Source organism: Schistocerca cancellata, chromosome 6 (genome assembly GCF_023864275.1).
Source record: "Schistocerca cancellata isolate TAMUIC-IGC-003103 chromosome 6, iqSchCanc2.1, whole genome shotgun sequence".
Taxonomy (NCBI): domain Eukaryota; kingdom Metazoa; phylum Arthropoda; class Insecta; order Orthoptera; family Acrididae; genus Schistocerca; species Schistocerca cancellata.
Genome location: NC_064631.1, coordinates 447,779,624 through 447,801,785, shown reverse-complemented (window position 1 = coordinate 447,801,785; position 22,162 = coordinate 447,779,624). Strand labels below are relative to the sequence as shown.

Sequence of the window (22,162 nt, the reverse complement as noted above, 5' to 3'; positions counted from 1 at the left end):
ATCATTGACACATAAGTTGCCAAAGTGGTGTCTACTCAAAAGACCTGCACTAGGCGACTGGTCTATCCAATGGGAAGCTGCCCTTCAGACCCAAAAATTGCTTCGAACTACACTGCTGCCCACCTTCCCTGTCCACGTGGATGCGCACTGTACCTTAAACTCATCATGCGAGGTGGTTTATACAAGATCACTCAACGGATTATCAAATGAGGACATTCAAAATTACCTGTCTGATCGGGGAGTACTGGCTGCACATCGAGTAATGAAAAGGGTTGAAAAGGAATTGGTACTGACGTGCACTCTTTTCTTGATGTTTGACAGAGTTCAACTTCCCTCAAACATTAAAGTAGTATATGAGATAATTTTAGTTTGCCCTTACATCTCCAACCCTACACGTTGCTATCAGTGTCAGAGGTTTAATCATACCAGCCAATCGTGTTCTAATACGGCCAAATGCGTTACCTGTGGCAGGGATGCCCATGAGGGTGATTATTCACCCCCATCCCCTTGTTGCATCAACTGTATGAGTGACCACACTGCTTCCTCTAGAGACTGCCCTGTTTTTAAAGATGAACAAATTATTCAGGAAACCCAAGTGAAGAAAAGGTGTCAACCTTTGCTGCTCGTAAGTTATTTGCCAATAGAAAGCCTGCTGTGCTCCCAGCAGGTAAATGTAGCACTGTCCTCGCCTCTCCTCAAGCTACTAAGGAGGTTGCCATGCAGACTTGCAATCTCAGCTTTAGCGCCATGGTTGTCAGATCAGCCAGCCCAAAGATCGCCCCTTTCAACCTCCTCACTATCACTCTAAGGTTCGACCTTCATCTGCTCCTGCTAAATCATGGGCCCCAAAATCGGATTACTGAACTTCCAGAAAAGAGCCTACCCATGAAGATTTTTTGCGTACCGAGACCTCACAACCATCAACTCCTCCTTCCTCTCAATGTCATGCTTCCAAGAAGGCTCATAGGGAAAACAGTTTCTCTCCTTCTCCGCCACAGCATCTCTCTTCTACACAACCACCCACTGGTAGTCGCCCTCGTCCGTCTTCCTTGTCGCCGAGACGCACCACTGGTGGCCGGTCAGCAGCCGATCACTGGCGGCAGGAGCTGCCTCCGAGCAACCTATGGATCAGGATCTTCTGCCTCTAGCTGAATTCCATTCCGTGCAATCGACCACCTGCTCTCAGTGGTCGCTGAATTGATGGCAACCATGGTGAGATTTTTTATTTTATCGCCCACCCTAAGTCAGTTATCCTTAGGAATGTTCACATAATTCACTCCAATTGGGATGAACTATTGATCTTCTTAGGATACTACTCCCTGACATCTTATGTCTTCAGGGAACAAAGCTATGTCCCCGTGATTGCTTTGTCATCCCTCATTTCCAGTCAGTCTGGTTTGATCTCCCCACTGTTGCTGGCATTCCGGCAAATGAGGGACTTAAGAATCTTCTCCATGATACTGTCCATTATCACCCAAACCAGTTCCTTCCAAGCTGTTGCTGTACATCTTTCCCTTTCTGGATTCACCTTCTCTCTTTGTTCCATATACATTGCATTGTCCACACCAATGTCAAGAGCGGATCATCATCTCCTTGGCCAGCTCCCAACCCCCCCCCCCTCCCCCTCCCCTAATATTTGTTGGTTGGGGACTTCAATGCCTCTTCCACCAAGCGGATCTCGTTTGCCTCAACACTGGGAACCTACATTTTTGTCTGCCTCCATGCCAACCTACTTCATTTGGACCTTTTGGTTGGTGCTGTTCAGCTAGCTTGGTGCTTTGTATGGTTCGCTTCTGCCGATACTCACTCAAGTGACAATTTTCCATGTGTCCGTCAATTACAGCCACAGCTGCCATCTATGCGCCCAAGACGCTGGAAGTTCTCCCAAGTCGATCGGACGCTTCTCTTCTCTAGCAACATTTGATGACTGTCAGTTTCCTAATATCAATGATCAGATCACTTATGTTACAGAAGTTATTCTTGCAGTTGCAGAACATTCAATACCTTGTACCTTCCCTTTGCCCTGGTGCCCCCCAGTTCCTTGGTGGAACGAGGCATGCCGTGACGCAATATACGAGGTGCATTCAAGTTCTAAGGCCTCCGACTTTTTCTCCGGACTGGAAAGAGATAGAAACATGCGCATTGTTTTAAAATGAGGCCGCGTTCATTGTCAATATGTCCCAGATATGGCAGCACTGTACGGCAGATGGAATTTTACCGTCAGCGGCGAGAATGAGAACTGTTTTAAATACTTAAAATGGCGACGTTTTCCTTACTTGAACAGTGTGCAATCATTCGTTTTCCGAATTTGCGTGGTGTGAAACCAATTGAAATTCATCGACAGTTGAAGGAGACATGTGGTGATGGAGTTATGGATGTGTCGAAAGTGCATTAGTGGGTGCGACAGTTTAATGAAGGCAGAACATCGTGTGACGACAAACCGAAACAACCTCGGGCTCGCACAAGCCGGTCTGACGACATGATCGAGAAAGTGGAGAGAATTGTTTTGGGGGATCGCCGAATGCCTGTTGAACAGATCGCCTCCAGAGTTGGCATTTCTGTGGGTTCTGTGCTCACAACCCTGCATGACGACCTGAAAATGCGAAAAGGGTGGTGGGTGCCACAAATACTGACAGACAACCACATGGCTCCCCATGTGGCATGTTGCCAAGCAATGTTGACGCGCAACGACAGCATGAATGAATGGGACTTCCTTTTCGTCGGTTGTGACAATGGATGAGACGTGGATGCCATTTTTTCAATCCAGAAACAAAGCGCCAGTCAGCTCAATGGAAGCACACAGATTCACTGCCACCAAAAAAATTTCGGGTAACCGCCAGTGCTGAAAAAATGGTAGTGTCCATGTTCTGGGACAACGAGGGTGTAATCCTTACCCATTGCATTCCAAAGGGCACTAAGGTAACAGGTGCATCCTACGAAAATGTTTTGAAGAACAAATTCCTTCCTGCACTGCAACAAAAACATCCGGGAAGGGCTGCGCGTGTGCTGTTTCACCAAGACAACGCACTCGCACATCAAGCTAATGTTACACAACAGTTTCTTCGTGATAACAACTTTGAAGTGATTCCTCATGCTCCCTACTCACCTGACCTGGCTCCTAGTGACTTTTGGCTTTTTCCAACAATGAAAGACACTTTCCGTGGCCGCACATTCACCAGCCGTGCTGCTATTGCCTCATCGATTTTCCAGTGGCCAAAACAGACTCCTAAAGAGAAGCCTTCGCCACTGCCATGGAATCATGGTGTCAGCGTTGTGAAAAATGTGTACGTCTGCAGGGCGATTACGTCAAGAAGTAATGCCAGTTTCATCGATTTCGGGTCAGTAGTTAATTAGAAAAAAAATCGGAGGCCTTAGAACTTGAATGCACCTCGTACAAGCGGAGACGTGCTCTTCACGTTTTCTGCCAACAGTATCCACTATAAGGAGTTATGTCCGCAACACCATCGCATCATACATGATAGCAAGAAGGCAAGCTGGGATTTCTTTACCAGCTCCATCAATACCTTCACTCCTTCATCTGTTGCTTGGAGTCGAATACAATGGATATCCGGCACATTCAGTTTTTACCCGACCTCCGGGCTAATTGGTGCGCAGGCTACCTTAGTGGACCTAGATGCAATCTCTAACTCATTGGGTCAACAGTTTGCTGAGATTTTGAGCTCTTCTAATTACCCTCCAGCCTTTCTCCCAAAGAACCTGGTAGAGGAAGAGCGAGCTCTTGCTTTTTCCTCTCAAAATCACAAAAGCTATAATGCCGTTTTTTCTATGCGGGTACTCAGACATGCACTCTCCTCCTCTCTCTTTTCTCCTCTCACTCTTCTACTCTGGGACCAGATGGTATCCATGTCCAAATGTTGCTGCATCTGTCATACCCTAGCCTGTGCTAATTCCTTCACCTTTATAATCAACTTAGGGTTGACAGTACGTTTTCCAGAAGGTGGCAGGAAGCTATCGTCATTCCTGTTCTGAAACGTGGAAACGACAAACATCTACCCTCCAGCTATCGCCCAATCTCTGTCACGAGTAGTGTTTGTAATGATTTGGAGCATATGGTAAATTGCTATTTAGGCTGGTGGCTGGAGTCCCAAAACCTGTTAACAACTGCACAATGCGATTTCCGAAAGCATTGTTCTGCAGTTGACCATCTTGTTGCTCTGTCCACTTATACCATGAACAATTTTGTCAGGAAATGCAAAACAGTAGCTATATTTTTTGATCTTCAGAGGGCATACGATACCTGTTGGAGGACAGGCATCCTTCGCACACTGTTCTCTTGGGGCTTTTGAGGTCGGCTACCCCTTTTCACCCATAAATTTATGACAGAGCACACCTGTAAGGTGTGGGTGAACACTTCTCTATCCCGTACTTTCTACCAAGAAAATGGGGTGCCCCAGGGCTCCATGCTAAGTGTTATAATGTTTGCCATCGCCATAAATTCAATTATGGATTGTCTCCATGCCAATGTCTCGGGCTCCCTCTTTGTCGACGATTTAGCAATCTACTACGGCTCTCAACGGATCAGCCTTCTTGAATGACGTCTTCAAGGATGTCTCGGTCAGCTCCACTTGTGGAGCATCGAAACCAGCTTCTGATTTTCTCCCAGTAAGACCGTCTATGTACATTTTTGGCATAGTATGGAGTTTTATCCACCTCCCCTTCATCTAGGCCCTGTTGACCTTCCGTTTGCGGAAGTCACCAAATTCTTGGGATTAAAATTTGGTAGAAAATTGTGCTGGTCTTCGCATGTTTCATATCTTTCGGCTCGCTGTCTGCGATCCCTCAACTCTCTCCATGTTGTGAGTGGTACCTCCTGGGAAGCAGACAGAGTCGTCCTCCTCCGCCTATATCACACCTTAGTGCACTCGAAATTGGACTACGAAAGCATTGTTTAATCCTCTGCATAGCCCTCTATTCTTCGGCATCTAGATTCTGTCCAGCACCGTGGATTGCGTTTCGCATCTGGAGCTGTTTACACTATCCCCGTGGAGAGCCTTTACGCTGAGAATGCTTGACCTCCACTGTCCAGAATTCTGAGCCTCCAGTGTCCAATCGGCAGCTGTCCATCTGAATCATTACAATAGTCATCTGTCTTCTATGCCTGCTCATCCGACCCATGCTCTTTTCTTCGACGCCTCCTTGGATTTAGGGTATGCAGGCAACCCTTACTCTCTACTACTACCACCAGTCCACTTCCATCAACTGCTCCATTCACTTTCCTTTCAGTTTCCTAAAACTTTTGTGACAAATGAAGGTAAACTCCCACCTTGGATTTGCCCCCCAGACCTGCCTTCTCCATGACCTTGGTTAGCTTCCCGAGGATAGTACCCACTTATACTTCATCAGGCATTTGCTGCTATATGTGCACAAATGGAGGATGCCACATTTATTTACACTGACATCTCCACCACCTTTGGTGTCAGGAGTGCCTATATTATGGACGAAACCTCTGTTAGAGTTCGGTTTCCCGATCAGTATTCAGTTATTACTGCAGAGCTTTATGCTGTTCTCCAGGCTTTCCAATACATCTATCATCATCAGCAGATACAGTATATTATAGGCTCGGATTCACTCAGCTCTCTTCTTGGCCTCCAAGCTCTTTATCCCATCCACCCTCTGGTCCACTGGGTTCAGGACTGCCAACATATGCTTCACTTGGGGGGGGGGGGGGGCGGCATCTCTCTGGTATTCCTCTGGATCCGAGGGCACGTTGGTATATGCGCGGAAACGAGGCAGCCGATATAGCAGCAAAGACTGCCGTCTCTTTTCCTCGGCCCGCTGTTCACATGGTCCCTTTTGCCGATCTAAAGAGTGTTTTATGTCATTGTGTTGTTCTTTTATGGCACACATATTGGTCTGTACTTCAGGATAATAAATTACGGGACATATAACCTCTTCACTGTGCTTGGACCTCTTCCTCCCGGCCTCGTCTTCGGGAGGATGTAATTTTAACTAGAGTCCAAATTGGGCACTGTCTTTTTAGCTGTTGACATCTTTTAAGTGGCGATTCTCCGTCACTTTGTCCCCACTCCTCTCAGTCGTGGACGGTGAGACACCTTTACTTCAGTGCCCCTATTTTAATCCGCTACATGCCCGTTTCCAGCTGTCGCCTGATATATCTTCCCTTTTAGCAGGTGGCACATACTCAGGCAGTTGCGTCCTTGAGTTTATAAGTGTTAGTGAGGTGACATTGGTCATTTGAAGCTCTTTTCGGGGAAAACAACCCCCCTTCAATAGCAGTTTTCTAATATTTCCTTCCGTTTTTAGTTTCCCTCCCCTTGAGTTTCGCCCTAATTGCTGCTAATTTAAATTCCTGTTTTTATCCTTCACTAAGTCACAGAATGGGCACTTGTGACTATAGCTGTTTTGTGCCATAAAACCATAATAAGAAAAAAATGGGAAGCCCTTGCTAAATGACATTTCATGAAAGTAACTTCAAATGTATAGGAAAGATAATGTTCAGATTATCTGTAAGAGCATGATCTGAAGGGCTGACTGCTGAACATCACAGTATAGATGAAAATATTAACTACCACGGAAATGGAGGTTAGTTTAGCCACTACACGACTGATTTAACTCGTAGTAATAAATCTGTTTAATAGAATTTAACTGGTAGGTCTGTGAACACTGAAGTGACACAAACCTACCAGTAGCCTAATTGTTGTTGTTGTGGTCTTCAGTCCTGAGACTGGTTTGATGCAGCTCTCCATGCTACTCTATCCTGTGTAAGATTTTTCATCTCTCAGTATCTCCTGCAACCTACAGCCTTCTGAATCCGTTTAGTGTATTCATCTCTTGGTCTCCCTCTGCGATTTTTTTACCCTTCACGCTACCCTCCAATACTAAATTAGTGATCTCTTGATGCCTCAGAATATGCCCTACCAACCGATCTCTTCTTCTAATCAAGTTGTGACACAAATTTCTCTTCTCTCCAATTCTATTCAATACCTCCTCATTAGTTATGTGATCTACCCATCTAATCTTCAGCATTCTTCTGTAGCACCACATCTCGAAAGCTTCTATTCTCTTCTTGTCTAAACTATTTATCGTCCACGTTTCACTTCCATACATGGCTACACTCCATACAAATACTTTCAGACACGACTTCCTGACACTTAAATCTATACTTGATGTTAACAAATTTCTCTTCTTCAGAAACGCTTTCCTTGCCATTGCCAGTCTACATTTTATATCCTCTCTACTTCGACCATCATCAGTTACTTTGCTCGCCAAATAGCTAAACTCATTTACTACTTTAAGCATCTCATTTCCTAATCTAATTCCCGCAGCATCACCCGATTTAATTTGACTACATTCCATTATTCTCGTTTTGCTTTGTTGATGTCCATCTTATATCCTCCTTTCAAGACCATGTCCATTCTGTTCAGCTGCTCTTCCAGGTCCTTTGTTGTCTCTGATAGAATTACAATGTCATCGGCGAACCTCAAAGTTTTTTATTTCTTCTCCATGGATTTTAATACCTACTCCAAATTTTTCTTTTGTTTCCTTTACTGCTTGCTCAATATACAGATTGAATAACATCGGGGAGAGGCTACAACCCTGTCACACTCCCTTCCCAACCACTACTTCCCTTTCATGTCCCTCGACTCTTAAAACCGCCATCTGGTTTCTGTACAAATTGTAAATAGCCTTTTGCTCCCTGTATTTTAACCCCTGCCACCTTCAGAATTTGAAAGAGAGTATTCCAGTCAACATTGTCAAAAACTTTCTCTGAGTCTACAAATACTAGAAACGTAGGTTTGCCTTTCCTTAATCTACTTTCTAGGATAAGTTGTAGGGTCAGTATTGCCTCGCGAGTTCCAACATTTCTACAGAATCGAAACTGATCTTCCCCAAGCTCAGCTTCTACCAGTTTTTCCATTCGTATGTAAAGAATTCGCGTTAGTATTTTGCAGCTGTGACATATTAAACTGATAGTTCGGTAATTTTCACATCTGTCAACACCTGCCTTCTTTGGGATTGGAATTATTATATTCTTCTTGAAGTCTGAGGGTATTTCATCTGTCTCATACATCTTGCTCACCAGATGGTAGAGTTTTGTCAGGATTGGCTCTCCCAAGGCTGTCAGTAGTTCTAATGGAATGTTGTCTACTCCCGGGGCCTTGTTTCGACTTAGGTCCTTCAGTGCTCTGTCAAACTCTTCACGCAGTATCATATCTCCCATTTCATCTTCATCTACATCCTCTTCCATTTCTATAATATTGTCCTCAAGTACATCGCCCTTGTATAGACCCTCTATATACTCCTTCACCTTTCTGCTTTCCCTTCTTTGCGTAGAACTGGGTTTCCATCTGAGCTCTTGATATTCATACAAGTGGTTCTCTTTTCTCCAAAGGTCTCTTTAATTTTCCTGTAGGCAGTATCTATCTTACCCCTAGTGAGATAAGCCTCTACATCCTTACATTTGTCCTCTAGCCATCCCTGCTTAGCCAATTTGCACTTCCTGTCGATCTCATTTTTGAGACGTTTGTATCCCTTTTTGCCTGCTTCATTTACTGCATTTTAATATCTTCTCCTTTCGTCAATTAAATACAATATCTCTTCTGTTACCCAAAGATTTGTATTAGCCCTCGTCGTTTTACCTACTTGATCCTCTGCTGCCTTCACTACTTCATCTCTCAAAGCTACCCATTCTTCTTCTACTGTATTTCTTTCCCCCATTCCTGTCAATTGTTCCCTTATGCTCTCCCTGAAACTCTGTACAACCTCTGGTTCTTTCAATTTATCCAGGCCCCATTTCCTTAAATTCCCACCTTTTTGCAGTTTCTTCAGTTTTAATCTACAGTTCATAACCAATAGATTGTGGTCAGAGTCCACATCTGCCTCTGGAAATGTCTTACAATTTAAAACCTGGTTCCTAAATCTCTGTCTTACCATTATATAATCTATCTGAAACCTGTCAGTATCTCCAGGCTTCTTCCATGTATACAACCTCCTTTTATGATTCTTGGAACCAAGTGTTAGCTATGATTAAGTTGTGCTCTGTGCAAAATTCTACCAGGTGGCTTCCTCTTTCATTTCTTAACCTCAATCCATATTCACCTACTACATTTCCTTGTCTCCCTTTTCCTACTACCGAATTCCAGCCACCCATGACTATTAAATTTTCGTCTCCCTTCACTATGTGAATAATTTCTTTTATCTTATCATACATTTCTTCAATTTCTTCGTCATCTGCAGAGCTAGTTCGTGTATAAACTTGTACTACTGTAGTAGGTGTGGGCTTCGTGTCTATATTGGCCACAATAATGCGTTCACTATGCTGTTTGTAGTAGCTTACCCGCACTCCTATTTTTTTTATTCATTATTAAACCTACTCCTGCATTACCCCTATTTGACTTTGTATTTATAACCCTGTATTCGCCTGACCAAAAGTCTTGTTCCTCCTGCCACCGAACTTCACTAATTCCCACTATATCTAACTTTAACCTATCCATTTCCCATTGTAAATTTTCTAACCTACCTGCCCGATTAAGGGATCTGACATTCCACACTCCGATCTGTAGGATGCCAATTTTCTTTCTCCTGATAACCCGGAGATCCGAATGGGGGACTATTTTACCTCCGGAATATTTTACCCAAGTGGACGCCATCATCATTTAACCATACAGTAAAGCTGCATGCACTCGGCAAAAATTATGGCTGTAGTTTCCCCATGCTTTCAGCCGTTCGCAGTACCAGCACAGTAAGGCTGTTTTGGTTAGTGTTACAAGGCCAGACCAGTCAATCATCCAGACTGTTGCCCCTGCAACTACTGAAAAGGCTGCTGCCTCTCTTCAGGAACCACACGTTTGTCTGGCCTCTCAATAGATACCCCTCCGTTGTGGTTGCACCTGCGGTACGGCTATCTGTATCGCTGAAGCACGCAAGCCTCCCCACCAATGGCAAGGTCCATGGTTCTTGGGGAGGAAGAAGGCTGTATAAATGGAAAAAGCCTGGAGATACTGACAGGTTTCAGATAGATTATATAATGGTAAGACAGAGATTTAGGAACCAGGTTTTAAATTGTAAGACTTTTCCAGGAGCAGACGTGGACTTTGACTACAATCTATTGGTTATGAACTGTAGATTAAAACTAAAGAAGTAGCCTAATTATACTTTTATTTTTGAGAACGAAAAATTGACTTTGTTGGATTCGGTTTTTGCTATGTACTTACTCATTATTATACACATTATCTTGTAGGTGCGTGTATAATGTTAGTTCTGTAACAGCAAAAGCACTTAAACTGTTGATTTCTGACTTTTCAAACAGCAACATCTAGTGTAGCAGATCTGAAGAGCACTTTAATTGTAATTTTATCCTTGCAGATAAATCCCCTGCTTTAGTGAATCCAACACACACAGCAAATAACCATGGAAACAGTCTCCTTTACAAACCTTCAGATGCAGATCATGATGTGTATGATGTGATTGGTTGATTGCGATGCATTAGTAACATCCTTGTGTGTGAACACCTCTCACTTCTGAGTGAATTTCCAAGCTCTACATGGACATATCCCACTGAATGCTTCCTATAGGACTTGGTTGAGTCATTCAAAGAGCAATATGACCTTTATACTAGAGTACTTAGCGTTCTCAGGGATGTGTCTGTTAGTACCCTATCGGTGCACTAGTATTAGTCGTGTGTGTGTGTGTGTGTGTGTGTGTGTGTGTGTGTGTGTGTGTGTGTGTGTGTTTTTTCCAGGGGTCTTGGGTTTGACGTCTGTTATATTTGATCTTCAGGAAGGACAGCTCAATCTTAGGATTACTGCACAAAATATTTTGTTTAGCATGTAAGCTAGAACTTTATAGCATATCTTCAAAATCTGGCAGCGGGGCCAAACCAAACAAGTACTAAGGGATGTAGGTCCAGTACTATTATGCAAGAGAGCTTCTATTTATTCTGATATTAAATTAGACCAGGTAGCCAGAGACTGTTATTTTTGTGTGTGTGTGTGTGTGTGTGTGTGTGTGTGTGTGTGTGTGTGTTTGTTTAATTCTGATAAGACCTTTTCATAATATTGTCATTATCCCATTATTTAAATTATAGAATTTGTAATACAAGCAGAAGAAAGTGTTTTCATTGTACTTCTCATTTATGATTTCTTTGTGAGCTGGATGTTGTTTACATTTGTTTTTTGAATTGTTTAGGTATGGGATCAAGACGCTAGCTGGAAGGCACATAGTGGATCAGTGTGGAAAGTAACATGGGCTCATCCAGAATTTGGCCAAGTGTTGGCAACATGTTCTTTTGACCGTACTGCTGCCATCTGGGAAGAAATAGGTGAGGAACGGACATGAAGTATATTATACATTTCAACTGTTTCGAGTGTGATACAAGCAAAATTTCTGTAACGAGGTATGTTTTGAGTAATTTTCAATAATACTGGAAGAAATAAAGGTAAGTTGTGTAAGGGTGGTAGAGAAAAGTGAAAACTACACTAAAGAGTTGAGAACTTTGTAGGCAGTTTAAAAACAATACTTAATATATTGAATTTCCAAGAGTCTGTGTTTAATGAAAGTATAAAAAATTAGTATGTTCTGCAGAAATGATTGGAATGTGAACCATGTCGGCCTGGAGGTTCAAGGTAACATCGATATTGCCGTGTAACACCACCTATCGGAAAAATGTACCTGTGGCTCTAGTTGTTGCTAAAAACCAAAGGTAATGGATCAGTGTGACTTGAGGAGACATGCAGAATGCCTCACAAATGTATGCACAAACCGTACCGTCAGATTAGTGAGCTTGAAATAGGGCGCATGAGAGAATGTGAAGCATCCATCCAGGAAATTGCTGCTTGTGTGGGGAAAGTGTTTCAGTAGTGCAAAGGTTGTGTGCAGAATTGTTCATAGAAGGCCGTAGAACTCCTCCCCTGAGAAGATTTACTCCTCAATTGAATGCCATTTCAGTACATATCTGCATCCTCCTCGGATCTGGTACAGCAGTGGAACATGCCATACACAACCAGGGGTGACAGTCTGTCACTTTTAATAATAGCATAGGTTATGTGTGCATCATCCATTTCTCTGCCTACCTTTGACAAATATGCAGAAACATGCTAGACGGCAGTGGTGTATGGAGCAATGTCACTGGAGACTGGAATGGCACCAGTGAGTTTTTTCAGTTGGATCCAGGTTTTGTTTGTTTGCAATTGATGGCTACATTTTGGTTCACCACAGACAGAGAGAGCGGTATCACAGTGACTGCATTCGCACGAGACATACAGAGTGGTGCCATTGAGTACAACCATAAATCACAGCTGGCACATGTCAGTGTGACTTACGTGAATGGCGTCCTGTGATCCATGGCCACACCCTTTCTGCACAACACCCCAGATGCCATTTTTTAGAAAGACAATGCACAATTCCATGTTGCTGCATGGACAAATGCCTTCTTGGTGTCACAGGATGTCAGCCTTTCACCCTGGTCTGCCGGCTCACCAGACTCATCACCAATCGAAAACATGTGGCATATGGTGCAGTGCTGTGACCCAATGCCAACCACATCAGATGAACTTTGGAACCAGGTGAATGCAGCGTAGATGGCTATACCACAGGTTGCTATTTGCACCTTACCTGCATCGATGGTGTCATACATGGAACAAGTTATCAGGGCCTATGGCAGACCCTGTGCCTCCTAGGCAACTGGACACATGATGAACTGTGGTGACGGAAACGCTAATCATTTCTGCAGAGCGTACTAATGTACATTAACTATGAATATGAACATCTTATCTCTAGTCGTTCACGGTGTTCTGTTTTTTGTGAACATGAGTGCGTTTATTTACATGCTTTTATTTCTTAGGCTCTCTGTGTCAATGACACAAAAGCATGGATCATAAATTGAAAATGCCAGTGTGTTGAACTTTCAAATGTTGAAATGAAAATTAATATAGTAATCATAAATTTTCAAATCCTAATTTAATTTATTTTACAAAGTTTAATAATGATCGAGAAACAGAGAAGGTATTCACACCAGTATATTAGTAGGAACTAAGCTTTGGTTATTTTGGTGGTGGTGGTGGGAAGTTCTAGTCTCACTAGAACAGTTTAACAGGCCTGAATCTTTTTACACGAACAGTTGCTTTCCTACATTTCCACTCATTTCAGTTGGATACAGTTATGAAAATACATTTAAGGGAATGTAAGATATGGATGTAGGGAATAAAGAGTTTGCTAATAGAAAAGCTTGGTGTTTGGTAAGCTGCAGTTTGTCACCAGTAGCCTTCAGCTCTTGCGAAAAGCATTGAAAATGGATGTTCCAGACATTTGCACTTTTGTAAAGACTTGTCTATTTCAGTTACAACTTCTTAAAATGTTTTGTGTTCATAAATAATCCAGCTTCCTTGTCAACTCTATGGTCTCCAATCACATTGTGTGCACGTATATACCCGTAGCATCAGCATAGTGTGATTTAATTACTTTGAAGTGAACATGGTAGTCTACATAAGCCTCGAATTTTGTAAACTTTTAGGCATGTTTGTGTTGGATCTGTTTCAAATGGACTCAGATGAGTGAGTGGACTCAGAGCCAATCGTCGTAGGTTGGAACCAGCTCCTTCCCCCCACCCCAAGAAATCACCACAAGGCTACTGTGTATGCTGATGTCATTGCTCATTCTACATCTCACTTGCTATACTATAGCGAAGTCTGTTTAACAAAATTCTTTGTGTTTCAAATTATCTTTTCCTGAAAAGGGTTCACAGTCATGTAGAACTTTTTGAATTTTTGCCTTTGACTGTCATTTTATGAACATATATGTAGGAACAAAATTTTACCCTTGAAAATGGCATAAGCTTGAAATTCCAATTGCAGGACTAAAATTAAGTAGTCAGTGAAGGTGAAATTATTGTCCTTCCTTAAGCCCTTGTATTCTATTTTCCTAATTACAATAGGGTATATACCAATAACAGTAAAACGCATTTGCTTGTTAGAGCAACCCTTCAACGAAACTCCAATTTTGTTGCTTCAGAACTTCAGTTTAGTTCTGGCAATGTAATTTCTTTTAAAGGTGTTGTTAGTTAGTTGGTTAGTTAGTTAGTCTGAATGTTTAGGAACTGGGAAGTGGCATATGCTAAAAGGAACTAAAGTTTGAGTCTTCTCAGCCAGGCAGAGAAAATAAAGCCTTTGGGCCTGATAAAAATTATTTACGTATAAATTTAACCTGATCAGATTAGGACCTTCAGGTCCTCTCTTACATTGGACCAGGGTTTCATGTGTTCAATATTTTTTGCAACTTAGTTATCCAAGAATAACAATTTTAATTTGACTAGTAGTAATAAAATAGTATTAGCAGGATTAAAAATGATTTAAATGTGTATAACGACACTGTGAAAAAATATTACAGACTTAAAACTAATAATGTTAATCCTAGCAGTACTACTACTACTTTGGTGGTGGTGGTGGTGGTGGTTAAGATGAAGATGGTAATGATTATGACAGTGGCAAATAAAAAAAAATGCCATTATCATAATGCCTGACATAGTGAGTTTGGAGGGAGAGAAATTTACGTAGACTGGACCGGCTAAAGGCATTGCAAAATGAGAGAGATCTGCTTGGAACAGAGGATGTAATAGGGTAATGGGTGTGCACAGGGACAAATGTAGCTATTATTGTTCCCTCAGTAGATAAGTCATTGAAGCTGGAGCTTTTAATCAGTTCTTTGAGGGAGGTCATTCCAGAGTTGGATTACTACTATTGAAAAGGACCCGCAAAAATTACCGAGTGATGGAGTAGGACAGAAAGGATTCTGCTCTGATGGGAAAGAGTATTTCTGCTATGCTGTTCAGACAAGAGCATCAAGGTTGAGAAGAGATATGAGGGATAGTTTATGTTGACAAGACGGTAGAGGAGGCAGACTGTATGGAAATCTTTGCACTTGTCTGCATGTAACAGGGATTGCTGAGCATAAGATATTGAAATACGATGAAAGAATATTGAATGCAGGCATTCAGCACCAGTTCCAGGCATTGTGAGCTATCCTAAGAAAATCCTTACAGGGTAACATCACTGTAATCAAAAATTAGAAATGTAAGCAATATGTGCAAGTCCATTTTTCAGGCCAAAAGGGAAGAGCTTTTTATATTTTTCTGTGGTGTGCAAAGAAGCTGATACCTTCCTGCACATTGCAGCTATGTGATCAGCCAAATTTAGCTTTTCATCTTTTATTACTTCTAGACTCATTGCTGAGAAGTTGATATTTGTCCCATCTAGGTTAATGACGGTAGCGATTCCTTATATTTTGGGCTACTGAGCCTAGAATGATCAACCACAGTCAGTTGGATTTTAAAAGTGATGAGCTTCAACCCTTTATTCTGTGCCCATTTTGTTAATGCACACAGGTCACCACTGAATTCTCAGATGACTTCAAGTTTGTTGTGGCAACTGGAGGTCACCAGCATACACGTGGTATTGACAATGAGACAAAACTGATCACACATCTTAGGCATACAGTGAAAAGAGTGAGGACCTAATAGAAAACACTGGAGGGCACTAGGTATTACAGGTATTTGTTGTGACTTTATGGTATCGGACATGATACACTTTTTGCAAGAGGTCGTGTAGAAGCAAAATCATTCCCCTGCATTTGGAGAAAAATTTAGGCTGCTAAGTTTGGAAAATAAAATTTGGAAATCACAAGTGTCAAATGCTTTGTTACACTCTAAGAAGCACATGATAATTGTGTATTGTCCTCCTATAGCAATCTTCAGGTCATGTGTTACTCTTACGAAAGCAGGGGTACTGTGATGTTTGTGGAAACATGAGTTTTCAGAGCACCATCGGTGATTTGTTGTGTGTCAAGAAAATGGAACAGTGACATTTAAAGTAACATTATGCCATCAAGTTTTGCAATAAACTTGAGGAATCCATGAGTGTGACTTTAAGTTGAATCAGGCCTGTGGGGAATTTTCTTCATCAAGAGCACAAAAGTTTTTCACTGGCGCGAATCATTTTTGCAAGGCCAAGAACATGTTGAAGATTAACCTTTCTCAGGGAGACCTTCAAATTTAAAAACTGATGAAAATGTTGTACATTTGCATGCTCTTGTGAGATCAGACCGACATTTAACAATAAGGATGATGGATCACCTGTTAAACTTACTTCCGTCATAAAAGTTTTGACCTCAATGGGCATTTCTGTTTTTCCACATCTTCCCTATTCACCTGATCTGAGTCCTTGTGACATTTTTCTTTTCCCAAAATTTAAAAAGTCATAAAAGGCTGTCATTTTATAACTCAGGAGAATATTCATGTAACATACATGTTAAAGGCCCTACCAGTTTACGCCTTTCAATGGTGCTATAACGACTGGAATGTGAAGTTGCTGACAAGAATAGTATACAGAAGAATTGGAAACAAAATTGAGGCTATATTAGGTGATGATCAGTTTGGCTTTAGGAAAAGTAAAGGCACCAGGGAGGCAGTTCTAACATTGCAGTTGATAATGGAAGCAAGACTAAAGAAAAATTAAGACCGCATTCAAAGGATTTGTCAACGTGGAAAAAGCATTTCAAACGGTGCAATATGTTCGAAATTCAGCAAAAAAAATAGGGGTAATATACAAATAAAGACAGGTAATATACAGCATTTACAAGAGCCAAGAGGGAACAATGAGAGTGGCAGACCAAGAATGAAGTTCTCAGATTAAAAAGGGTGTAGAGCCCTACAGTGCAGTCTATACATCGAAGAAGCAATGACGCAAATGAAAGAAAGGTTCGAGAGTGGAATTAAAAATTCAAAGTGAAAGAATGTCAATGATAAGATTCGCTGATGACGTTGCTATCCTCAGTGAAAGTGAAGAATTATTATAGGATGTACTGAATGGAATAAACAGCCTAATGACAGGGTGTATACGACCCAGGAAAAACCTGGGAATTTTTTCATCCAGGAGAAAACCAAGAAAAACCCGAGAATTTTTTAGAATTCGGAATTTTTCATTGTTTTAGTTTTCAGTTAAATTTTTGCGATTTTTGACTGGTAAGAACCAATACTATAACAAAGGAGATTACTGTATCCCGCCTCTGTAGAATAATACTGCAGCATAATAAAAAAAACGAAAATACAACTTAAGTCGCAAAGGAAATGAGCCATATACAACAACAAAACACAGTCCTCATACAAGCGTCTGCCAACAGGAAAGTGTGTCAAAGGCTTTAGGAAGACTATGCTATGCTTCCAAACAACAAATTGTCTCCGATGAGCGTGACGTGACAGCTGTTTACGTTCGATTCGTTTGATCAGTTGAGGGCTGGCTCTTGTGCATGCGCAGTTTAGTCGCGTATGAGAGAGTACCTTCTCCCGCTTCTGACTACAGATGTGTGGCTGGGCGCCACTATCTAATATTGCCCCGTTTCGGAAATAGGCTGATGCACAGAGCAGTGTGAGTTGTAGTGGGTAGTCTCCACGTGACCTGTGTTTACGTTTAGTGATTTTGCTGTTTCCTCTTCATTTATTGCTCTCACGTTAAATGAAAACAAAACGGATTTCTGTGCCCGTGAGCTATCAAATGAATTAAAATACGTTCGCATAATTACGGAAGGCTAAAATATGTTACTAGTTTCAGGTTTTATTTCCACCTTTCTGACAGTCAAGCTAATGCCTTGCAGAACAATGAAGTTATTTTTGCCGGTTTGCTAAAGAGATTTGGCTTTTATTAATCTTTTCCGTCGAAACGAAGTGTTTAATTTCACACTGCTGGCTAGTTCCAACTGTTCGCAGCATTTCAAATGCACGTTTTCCATCTTCCAACTCGCATGGCATTACACCATAATAAGGAACCAAACATGAGATAATACAGTACTGGTACGGTACTTAAGAAAATTTACGTCCGAATCAGGACATATGAATGTGCACTTTAAGCCGAATAATGCATTTTAGTATGGTTCACGAAATTCCGATGCTCTTGAAGTATCCTCTGATGTCTTGTTTCTTTTATGACGTAATGCAAGATCTTTTAATATTTTACACGTTCGAACATACGGGTTCCTGCGTCATCGTAGCTGCGCAAGCGCAGTGACGCCTGTTATCTGGCGCTCTCTGGCAACTGCTGAAACGAACCAATTTCTAACAGGTCACGGGAAAATATTGCAAATGGTGGTTTGAAAAGCATTACTTTCAAGGTAAATTTCCTTTTACGCAAGATGAACTGTTTGCGAGGTCTACAATGAATTTCTTAAATCACAGCACGTTTTATCTTCATTTAAAAATCAACTCTTTGAGGATGAATATCTAGAAGAATTCGGCTCCAGAAGATAAGACATTTACGTCATTATTAAAAATTTTACTGGCACATTTGTGTGATGTACCTTAAAGTGTAACACGTGCAAAAAAGATGAACATTATATGTTGAAGCTTAGCTTCTTTTGCAGCTTATTAATCTTACAGACCAATATTATATGTGAAAGCTTTTCTTTTCTTGTAGCAACACTATGTACATTAATTTAAACCATTAACTTTTCTTATTTGTGTGTTTGCACTGCTTAAAGAATGATCTTGCTATTGGTTGACTACATCACGTGCCCTGTGTTGTCATTAGCTGGTGAGATCACGTGACATGAGCTATGAGTGGTTTACAAAAACGCGTCGCAATTTCGATTTCAGTGCTTTGGAAAGTAACATGCGGTGTTTGGTGGAATTCGAATTTATATCTTTGTAACATGAAAATATGCAGCGTACATGTTGCTGCACATCAAAGATCTTTCCAAAACGTGTGTCCTTACCCCCCCCCCCCCCCTCCCCCCTTCCAGCCTCCTGAGTTTCGCTTTCTGGAGTGCCGGGAAATTCTACGTCAGTTTATAAAACCATAAACATTCAAAGGATTCATAAGTTTAACAGTGCCGAGAAAAAGTAGTATATTGTCACTTAACACGGAAAAAGCGTATTTTCATCTGGGAGAAAGTGTATTTTCAACCGGGAAATCCGAGAATTTTTTTTCCATGCCCATTTATACACACTGAATGAGTACAGAATATGGATTTGGAGTAAGCTGAAGAATGATGAAAGTACTGAGAAGTAGCAGAAATGAGAACAGCGAGAAACTTAACATCAAAATAGGTGATCAGAAAGTAGGTGAAGTTAAGAACTTTTGCTACCTAGGCAGCAAAATAACCTGTGGCGGACAGAGCATGGAGAACGTAAAAGGCAGACTAGTACTGGCAAGAAGGGCATTCCTGGCCAAGAGAAGTCTTAATGTGAGGAAGAAATTTCTGATGTATGTTTGGAGCACAGCATTGCATAGTTGTGAAACACTGACTGGGGAAAACCGGAATGGAAGAGAATCGAAACATTTGAGATGTGATGCTACAGAAGAATTTTGAAAACTAGGTGGACTGCAAGGCAAGGAATGAGGAGATTCTTCGGAGAATCGGCGAGGAAAGGAATATATGGAAAACAATTGGCAAGAAGAACGGGCAGTATGGTAGGACATTTGTTAAGACATAAAGGAATAACTTCTTTCTATGGTACTAGAGGGAGCCGTAGAGGGTAAAAACTTAAGAGGAAAGCAGAGGGTGGAATATATACAGCAAATAATTGAGAATGTAGGTTGCAAGTGCTACTCTGAGAAGAAGCAGTTGGCACAGGAGATGAATTCGTGGTGGGCCGCATCAAACCAGCCAGAAGACTGAGGGCTAAAAAAAAACTAAGACTGGGAAAAATGACTCTGCTGGTGTAAAACTGCTGAAGGAAACTACTTTAAAGGGGACAATGTTGTTTGAAAAAATAAAAACGTTGGTAGATGGAAGTCTGTCTCATTAATTTTCACACACATCTCACAAATAAATTGAAGTTGCCTGCTCGTATCCATCTGTATGTGCAGGCTAATCTCAGGAACTACTGTAGGGATTTCACTAATAGATAAACTGATTCACGAGGAATGTTTTTGTTTATAGTTTATAAATTTTTCGCAAAAATTGTTTGAAATATAACAAGTTAAAATTAATTTGTGAAAACAAAGCCTTTACCTCCTAGTGAACAGCTGCCATAAATCTAGATAGTAGCAGTGGCTTAAGAGAGCAGAAAGTGCATCCTGATTTGCAATTGGTCTAGTGGTCTAGCAGTAAAGCGTTTGGCTGAGAGCCAAAAAGTTGTAAGAATGAATCCCAACGGATTCACTTTTTTCTTTTTACTCTGCCTTTTAAGCTAGCATTCACCTCTCAATGATGTGGAGATTTGCGAGAAACGAAATGTGACTCAAATTCCATGTTAAACTGTAGCTTCCTTTTTCGCAATTGGTTAATTGGTGAGGTACCCAAGTAGCTTAAGTGACATCCAATTCTTTCAGACTATCTCATGATGAAAAGAACATGTGAATCCAATACCTGTGGTTTTTAATTCTTTTTGCATGAAGTAAAACAGAGCATGGGCTGCAGATTTCCTTTGTTCATACAAAGAACAATTTACAGCTGCACTGTGTAACACTCAGCTTTCAGCTTTCTGCTTTGCTTGAATCAAACATAGATACGAACACAATACTCTGCATGGTGGGGCGAAAGATGTTGTTTGTTCGACTACTTTCAAATTATGCAGAATAGTGGTAAACTAATGTCCACTGTCGCGAAAGAGGGTAAGGCCTTTTATAGATCATAAAGACATAGGCATGATCTTCTTGAATGAAATTCATAAATTTCTTCCGGATGAATACACAAGATTTTGAAATACTTCTATAGATGTTGACGGACACATTTTGAAACGTGACGACAGTTTCAGACTGCCAATTTCTGCTTCCTTGCATTATCAGTCTCAATTCATACTGTTAATTCACTGCAAATTCTTCAAACAGCAGCCCGTGAGTTACTCAACTTTGAAGTATTCTGATAAATATGACCGCTAATGAAAAGATAATTGTGTCATCATGTGATATGAGACAATTTGAAATGATCAGACATCTTTAACCAATAGTTTATCTGCCGGTATTTGAGAACAGTTGCATATTGAAAATAGAAGTGAATTCAAATTTTGTGTCACTTTATTTTTTGCTCCTAAAGTAAAATGTTTTCCTTAAAACTATTTCATCTATTTTGCTTCATTTCGAGACATAACATTCTTGCTGCAACACACCAGATGACTCAGCTTTCTACCTTCTGTGAATCAAACCTGTGAATCAGTTGTTCACAATAGAGATTCCGCGACAAAGGATTGCCGCAGTGAGTCTCAGCAATGCATCACAATGCAGACTAAGCATCACAAGAAGTGTGCTGCAACACTAGCTAAACATGTAGATCATGCATGTTCTTTCTTATATTCTACAATGTAGGAAAAGACAGGTTGCTGCTTACAATAAAGAAGACTCATTAAGTTGCAGACAGGCACAGTTATGACACGTACACAAAGCTTTCAGCCACTGTGTTCATCAGTAAAAGAGAGACACATGCCATTCCTACACATGAGCCCGCATGCCTCATGCTCACATGACCGCAAACTCCAGCATCTTGTGCTGGAAGAAAACTATCATGTGGGAGGCAAACAGCAATCTTGGGGGGCGGGGGGAGAAGGGATTGTAGTGTATGGGTGGGAAGAGAGACAGACTACTTCTCCTTTGAAAGGAAATTATATAAAAAAATCTGCGGCACAGCCATGGGCACCCGCATGGTTTTATGGTCATCTAGTGGAGACCTTCCTAGTCTCCCAAAACACAAAATGCGTAGTCTGGTTCAGTTTCATTGATATCTTCATGATCTGGACTTGTGGCCAAGACACCCTATCTTCATTCTTTCACAACCTCAACACCCTCTCTTCCATCTCGACCCAGGTGCCATCTTCCTAGATGTTGACCTCATCCTTTCTGATGGCTCCACCTGCACCTCATTCCACGCTACACACACCAACCACCTACAGTACCTGCATTTTAAATCCCTCTCATGCATCCTGCCTCCCCCCCCCCCCCCCTCCATGGACGGCGTATCTCCAGTGACATATCTCCCTTGCTCAGTATGCTGAGGGTCTCACCAAGGCCTTCACAGATATGCACTATCCCCCAGATGAAGTCTGCAAACAGATCTCCTGTGCCATTCCCCCTCACACCCTCAATCCTCCCACCACCCCCAAGAACCAGCCCCCTTTAATCACCCAGTGCCACTCCGGACTGGAACAATTGAACCACATCCTTCACCAGGGCTCTGACACCTATCGTCATGCTCTGGAATGAGG

General features: G+C 41.6%; 1 protein-coding gene across 1 annotated transcript in view; it reads left to right on the top strand.

The window, feature by feature from the left end:
• Nucleotides 1-22,162, top strand: part of LOC126190810 (nucleoporin SEH1) — a 180,354-nt gene that overhangs the window by 58,170 nt on the left and 100,022 nt on the right. Inside the window, exon 2 of the mRNA XM_049931372.1 lies at nucleotides 11,170-11,302. Within this exon, the coding sequence (XP_049787329.1) occupies nucleotides 11,170-11,302 (133 nt within the window). The remainder of the gene's footprint in view (nucleotides 1-11,169; nucleotides 11,303-22,162) is intronic.